The sequence below is a fragment of the Rhipicephalus sanguineus genome, chromosome 6, assembly GCF_013339695.2.
Source record: "Rhipicephalus sanguineus isolate Rsan-2018 chromosome 6, BIME_Rsan_1.4, whole genome shotgun sequence".
Taxonomy (NCBI): Eukaryota; Metazoa; Arthropoda; class Arachnida; order Ixodida; family Ixodidae; genus Rhipicephalus; species Rhipicephalus sanguineus.
Window position 1 is genome coordinate 22755654 of NC_051181.1, and position 7588 is coordinate 22763241.

Consider the following 7588-nt stretch of genomic DNA (forward strand, 5'->3'; position numbering starts at 1 on the left):
GGTTGGCCGGTGGGCCGATCCCGGAGGCAATGCAAAATTTATGTTGCTCATGAAGCAATGCATGCCTCATCAAATGGCAAGGTTGCCCGTCGGCGTCCCGCGTCGGCGGCGTCAACACGAGTGATGCAAAAGATAATCGCCACTTGATGATGTCACCATATGGCGTCATCATGACGTCAGAGATCGCCAAAATATGCAGCGTCAATATGACGTCACATAATGTGACGTCACATGATGACGTATTCACACGTCATGGTCGCTTTGCATTGCCTCCGTGATCGCTCACGGAGGCCGTGCAAAACCGCGTTAGGTGCAGAACGCTTTTGGAGGGGGGCGCGGGAGAATCAGTACAACTACTCACAAGAAGAAGATGGCTTTCGCCTGCTAGTCATCTTTAACTAATGCATAAGGGACCCTGTTAGTTTTTTTAATTCAACGTATCTAAACAATTCGGCAAGCACATTCGGCAAGCATTCGGCAAGCATTCGGGGCTCATTCGGTAAGCATTATCAAATCATGAATGGTAATCTACCACTATCCCTCAAGAGGAAGGTATATAACAGCTGCATCTTACCGGTACTTACCTACGGAGCAGAAACCTGGAGACTTACAAAGAGGGTTCAACTTAAATTGAGGACGACGCAGCGAGCGATGGAAAGGAAAATGATAGGTGTAACCTTAAGAGACAGGAAGAGAGCAGAGTGGGTCAGGGAACAAACGGGGGTTAAGGACATCATAGTTGAAATCAAGAAGAAGAAATGGATATGGGCCGGGCACGTAGCACGTCGGCAGGATAACCGGTGGTCATTAAGGGTAACTGACTGGATTCCAAGAGATGGCAAACGCGTGAGGGGGAGACAGAAAATTAGGTTGGTAGATGAGATTAAGAAGTTTGCAGGTATTAGGTGGCAGCAGAAAGCACAGGACCGGGTTGATTGGCGGAACATGGTAGAGGCCTTTGCCCTGCACTGGGCGTAGACAGGCTGATGATGATCTAAACAATGACTTGCGCATCTGCAGCCGATTTTGTGGACGCTGAGCATGGGGGCGACGATCAAGAGGTCGCATTGGAGGGTTCTGAGATGGCATCGAACGTGGTAAAAGGTAGCGTTTTTACCATCCTGTGGCAGATAAGCATCATTTGCCGGCGGGAAGCGCGCACGAGCCATCGTGTCAGTGCGCGCTGTCTGCTACTCACCGAACATCGCAGGCCCGACGCAGTAACAAAAGTCTTCGTCGCGGAAGTGCTTGTTGCACACAAGACTCGTGGCGGATGGCTACTTGCCGGTTCTTAGCTTTACAACCCATGCTTCACGCTGTTTCTTGTCCCGCGGTTACCAGTGCAGGCTGACACTGGGCTCCTTTGCGTAAGCGCGGCACTGCGGCACCGAGCGGTAGAGCCCCATGTTCGTCGCCTTTGGAGGCAGCCACTCTATTACAATGGTTTCAATTGAGCAGAAAATGAGAGAAAACTTCCGAATTTGAACAGACCGCAGCGCATGTGGGACTTGAAACTCGTTTTCAAAGCACGCGGCAGTGCGCCACAAGTAGCCGACGCGGCCGCTGAGACCACGTGGTCCTGCCAAGCACGTCACGCCGACGGTGGCGCCGGCGTTTCCAGTGGTGAGCCTCGAGGCCAATACTCGGCGACAACTTATCTTGGCATTGGAGCGAAGGCTACGGAGGCGGGGCAGCCGCACATTTATGTTACTACGCAAGTAGTTCGGCATCTTGCAGCCGATTTCAGTTCCAGTTTCGGTTTCGCTTGCTCGCATCGCTAGAGCGTTTAGCACCACGTCTACATGCAGAATGGGAACATCAGTATGCGTAGATGCATCTACCTACTGTACTGTATATTGTCACAGGGTTGTTACGTTGAAGAAGGCAGCAGTGGGTGTGTTGAAGATGAAACTCTTTATTTGGCCAAACTTGTGGGCGGGAAACGAGTCAGTCAGAGCGTCGTTTGTCAATAATTCTGACAAGTCATAAAGCGTGTCGGCTTTTATACATGTTCAATTGAATGTTCCAGTGTTATCGCTGGTGGCCACGTAATCTCTGACTATTTGCGTACCGCGCGCAATCTTAACAGAAAGATCTAAAACAATCGTGGCGCTTCTGGAACATTGCATCGCGGTCTGCGCGGAGCATTCCAAACAGTCTTTGCGGGTGGAGCCCGAAGACAACAAAATAAGACAAATGGGAATATGATGAACGCCACCAAGCGCACACCGCAACCTGAATACGGCGTTTGCTCGATTGTAACACGATCACGATTGTAACGCGAGGTAGCAAAAATTTGGAGATAAAGCTCGCATTGTATTCGAATAAATACGGAATTCAAGTACCATGATGCCGCTGAATTGGGTTTAGATTTAAAGAGAGCTCACGCTTAAATAAAAAGAGACTGACGCAGATTATTTTATTAAGCTTCGCTGGTCACACACCGTCACAGAGCGTAGTTTCTCGGCCGCAGGTATTTCATTGCGCATGAAGTAGCTGTGCACTTTGCGTCGCAATGCTGCCAACGCAAACGCGCAGCAGCCGCGTCTTGCCGGTGATGCGCTTCTCAGTTTGGCCCGAGAAATTGAATTTCTTGCGCTTTGGGGAGGCAAGTGGGGCCCGCAGAGCTTCAGCCTTGATACGCTTAACTGTTCGCTCACTCACTCCGGTGAGCTCGGCGACAGTCCGGCACACTGCATTCGCAGACAAGTCACGCTGACGGCGCCTCACTCCAGCGATGACATTGCAGATAACTTGCGTGGTCTGGTTTGATAGCCACTTTCTGTCACATTTAGAGTACAGCTTCATCGGAGAACGAAACGGCGAGTTTGCGGCCGCACACGGTTCAGGCCAACGGTTCAGGCGGCATCGCGGACGCCATGTTTACTGAGACTCTGAGAGAGCAGGCGTGAGGAAAACGTGGTGCTGTCCAAGAAATAAAGACAGAAATAAACTTGAAGTTTACAATAACATTTTTTTACGAATGGCTTCCCATACTCGTTCTCTTTTTATAATGTAGAAATCTTTATTTATTCGAGCTAGGTAACATTTCGAATTAGAAAATAAATATAGGTACTATTTCTTGGCCCGCGCGCATGCAGGCACTTTGGCTCTGTAGCTTCCACAGTGGTGCCAAGAAAAGTTGTCGCCGAGTATAGGTCACTTCAGAAGGGGCAGTGCGGCGCTCGCCATATGCGCGCCATGGGAGGGAGGCGCACAAAGCTCGATGACATTTTTTACGCCGCTAGGGGCGCGGCCGTCGTCGGGAGCGCTCGAAATTTTCGCGCTACAGCCATTGCTACAGCTGCTACAGCCACGTGTATTTGGCACTCTGCGCAAACTTCTACACGTGCAACTGTGTTTGTGTGACTCCTGGACGCGCACCATGTGAATGATTCCGGATAGCCATGCCAGCGCCATGCCAGCGAAAGCAGGTACGTGTTTTGTGCCCGGATGCAAAAGTGGGTACAAGTCGTGTCCGGCAAGGGTGTCGTCGTTTCGAACTCCCAAGGATGCATTGAAACGGGAGCAGTGGGCCCGTAATATAAAACGGGGTGATAAGGAACTAACCAACGACTGCGTCGTTTGTGAACGTCACTTCGAGGCAACGTTTATACAGAGGACTTGTAGTCATCTTATCAATGGTGAGGTGGTTGAAATTCCAACAGAGGACGCCGTTCCTACAATCATCCCGGATGCGCCAAAATACCTCACAAAGAAAACACCGACTAGCAGGAAGGAGACAAACCTGTGTGAACAAGGTGAGCCCACGACTAAAGAAAGGACTACTGTAAAGCAGCAGGCGCCGGAAGAAAGTGAACAAGTAATAGAAGCACAACATGCTGCGGAATCGGAGTTTACCGAAGCTGTACATATTGACACGACACAGGTGGAGCCGCAGATTGAAGTCAGTACGGAATACGTGTGCCGCAATATCGAACTTCCTAGTACAAGCTGGAACAAACTATCGTTTTCTACAGAACCAGGGACCGTCACTTTCGGCCTTTGCGAGATAGAGGGTGCCGAGTTGGATCACCTACTGCTGCCGAAATTGGTGAAGTTTGAACAGGCCGTTGAGCAAGTAGGAACAGTCAGTTGTTCTGTTTTTCTTAGGGGCAAGCTGCACCTAAAATGCAATGTTTCCCCACCAGATGACGCGCAGTTGGCGCTGAACAGCGCACAATCTCTGGTTTTATGTGCTGGCTGTGGTATGAAACCAAACACAGTCGGAAAATATGAGTATTTTGCCAGCTTGTACATTTCGCCTAAGTGCAGCCTTGCGTGCGGAAGTAAGGGCCCTTGCATGCATTGCAAGTACCTACGAAAGCTCTTGCAAAATCAGCAATCACGATGGAAGCATGGCGTTTCAGTTAAACGCCTTGCAAGGCATGCCAACTCTCGCCGCCGTCTGGTAGCTGCGCAACGAAAGCTGCTGAACGTTCAGAGGGAACTCGACATGATGAAGTCTGCCAATGAGCAAATTGGAGATGAGGCATTGAATGAACGCGTTAAAAGTTTGCCTCAGAAACAACAGATGGCAATTATGGCATGCTTCAGTGCAGCTAAAAGAAAATCGACATGTGGCATGCTGTATGAGAAGAATTGGATCCTAGAGTGTGTGCTGCTTCGCATGAGGAGTCCAAAGCTCCATGAGCACCTTTGGAAGCAGAAAATTGTCGTCCTGCCAAGCCGAACTTGTCTACAGCGTTATGTGCGCAATTTCAAAAGTGGCTTCGGATTTAATGACACTGTGTTTAAGGCACTTAGTGCGAAGACTGAAAGCATGGATGTCTGCAGCCGACATGGTGGCATCATTTTCGATGAACTGAAGCTGTCTGAGCAGTTTGGTGTCAACCAAGCAGATGTGTAGTACCTACGTTTCTCTACACCCTACACGATTTAAATATGAAAATAATTATTTGATGCGAAAATCGCACTCCGAATTCTCAGTAACACGCATATGCCAAATAAGTCTGTTTGCTGTCGTGTTAACTACAAGTTTTTGTCGTTTCTTTAGGGTTTGTTGAAGGATTTGTTGACCTGGGCAGCTTCACAGCAGATGAGCAAAGATCCACACCAGCAGACCATGGGATGGTGATGCTTTTTCATCCCTTTCATGGTGAGTAGTTCTGTGTAGTATCTTTCCTGTGCATTCAGTATATGTGAGGCACTAGTTTAACCAAGTTGGAAACCGTAGTACAAAACATGTCTTGCACACTAACTAAAACATATGAAGACATTACCACAAGTGCATTTGTGAAGTGCGTACTTCTGTGTAGAACCACGTCAAACAGAGCAACTCTGCGGCTTCTCATTTTTGTTTTCAAGTTTGTGAGCAAAAGCGTTCCGTATTCTGGAAAATGAGAATTCCTTATTGTTATTTTTGCTACATATAGCTAAAATATTAAGTTATCACCTTTTTAATGTATTCTGCATCAACTTCTCAGAAAATTATTGTTTTCTTCTAAAAAATTGTGCAGAAATTTTAATTTTTGAATTTTTCACTTGCGCCTGCAAGGGGTTTCTAATATATCGTATTTATTCACGCTTGTTGACTCTGCTTTTATTTGTTTGTTCTACAGGGGACTGGACACAGATACTAGGTGTGTTTTTCTCAAAAGGAAATATCAAGGCAGACATGCTTTCAAGGCTGCTTCTTGAGGCGATTCTTTCGGCAGAAAAAGCCGGTCTCTTCGTGGATTTCGTGTCGTGTGACGGGGCTACTTGGAATCGCAGCATGTGGAAGTCATTTGGAATCGGTGGTATGACACTTTGATTAACCTGTAATTTGCAGCACTGAAGTCAGCAGTATTGCAGGGCTAACTGTGTTGAAATAACATTTGCTGGTCCTTGTGCTTAGGAATTTCAACAATCTCATACGTACGCACTTTTCTTTTTCAGCACACTCGGGTGGCATCACGTGCAAGGTGTCACATCCTGTAGACTCTTCAAGAGAGCTGCACTTCTGTTCCGATTTTCCTCATCTAGTGAAATGCATCCGCAATACGTTTGTCAGCACTGGGTTCACGACTCCGGATGGGCGTGCATGCATTGAAGATATAGAGGCAGCATGGGCCAAAGACAACAGCTCTTTGGCATTTAAAGCGATGCCACATGTAACAAAAGCGCATATCCGACCAAACTCCTTTGAAAAGATGAAAGTAAATTTAGCTTTCACGCTTTTCAGTGAGGAAGTTCTGAAAGGTATGTTTCTGTACAGAGCAGATGTACCAGAGTTCTCCAGCTCAGTGTCCGCGACTGAGCAACTTGTGAGACGCCTCAGTCGGCTAATATAAATAATGACGTCAAGGTGTGCAAAGCGAGAACTTAGGCCATCATCACAAGATGTTTCTGAGCTTGAGCCTTTTCTTGTCTTCTTAGACGCATGGGAAGAAGCTTCCAAAAAATGTGGAGGTGGCTTCATAAGCAAAGGTACTGCTAAGGGTATGAGAGTTACGAGACGCAGTACACTCTCACTTCTGGAGTATTTAACGTCGTCAGTTTCGTTTAAATACTTGCTGACGTGAAGATTAAGTGAAGACAAGTTGGAAAACTTGTTCGGTATAATAAGACAGTATTCAGGTACAAATGACCAACCAAGCCCGGGGCAGTTTCATATAACTGTAAATTGTTTGAGGTTTTACATTCTTGCGCGACCGCCAGAGTCTGGAAACTCCCCGGCACAGGTTGTCAAAGCTCTACTGGACACATCTTCAGCAGGCGCAAGTAACAGTGCCGTTTTCGGACTAAGAGAGATTATTGAGGACATGCTCGAGGCTGGAGATATAGATGGTGCTGGCGATGCCATTCAGCCTGCTTTTAGAAGCGACCACAGCAGCTATGTGGTAGAGAAAAGTGACAGCCGTTTGGTTTACTACCTGCCTGGCTATGTAGCTAGAAATTTCAAGACCAAAAATTCTTGTGACACATGTGCATCAAAGCTAGCCATGAAAAAACAGGATGTAGCAGAAAGTGCTGACAATGAATTTACCAAACAGTTTGATCGAGGAGGTTTGCTATATCCTGGGGATGACTTGGCAATCCTTGTGGCAACATTAGAAGAAGCATTTACTTTTTGTTTCTCTACTGAGAAGCTGTAGGCATTCAGTATTCATGATTTCATGTCATTTCTGAGTACCATTAAGCTTCATCAAGTTGGCTGTCAATCATGGCAAAGTACAGCTTTTCGTGCTCACGGGCCTGCACTTTTATACTAAGTCGCTGAATAAAGACCGATCTGTCCAGCGTCAAAAACAGAAACACCTCAAGTTGCGAAGGTGCCAGTAAATTTTGTGGGTACTTTCACTTACAATTCTCAGCTGTGCTGATTGATTTGTTTTAGTGCATTTTGTTGCACTGTGTTGAACTTTTTCTGGTCGTGCTGAACTGATGCATGAGCATGTCAAAAATAAAATGTTTCTGAAGAACCAGCTGGATGCACCGTACAAACTTCTTTTTACACTTCCAGAAACACTTGTTCAATATACTTACTAGTAGTAGAATTACCAGTGTTGTAGCCTTGTGACACGCACAAGTTGTAAACGTTAAGGGAATGTAACACCCCTCTTCAAAACATGCAAGTTGCAGC

At 46.9% G+C, this 7588-nt stretch overlaps 1 protein-coding gene across 1 annotated transcript; it reads left to right on the forward strand.

Moving 5' to 3' along the window:
• The first annotated feature begins 3418 nt into the window (after nt 1-3418).
• On the forward strand, nt 3419-7081 carry LOC125758823 (uncharacterized). Its single transcript, XM_049416462.1, has 2 exons — nt 3419-5119; nt 5583-7081. Exon 1 carries the CDS (start codon nt 3419-3421, stop codon nt 4868-4870), a length of 1452 nt encoding a protein of 483 aa, XP_049272419.1. The 3' UTR covers nt 4871-5119; nt 5583-7081.
• The last annotated feature ends 507 nt before the right edge of the window (nt 7082-7588 follow it).

Excerpts from the sequence above, each read along its gene's own strand:
- LOC125758823 (XM_049416462.1), top strand. The coding sequence starts at position 3,419 with ATGCCAGCGAAAGCAGGTACGTGTTTTGTGCCCGGATGCAAAAGTGGG.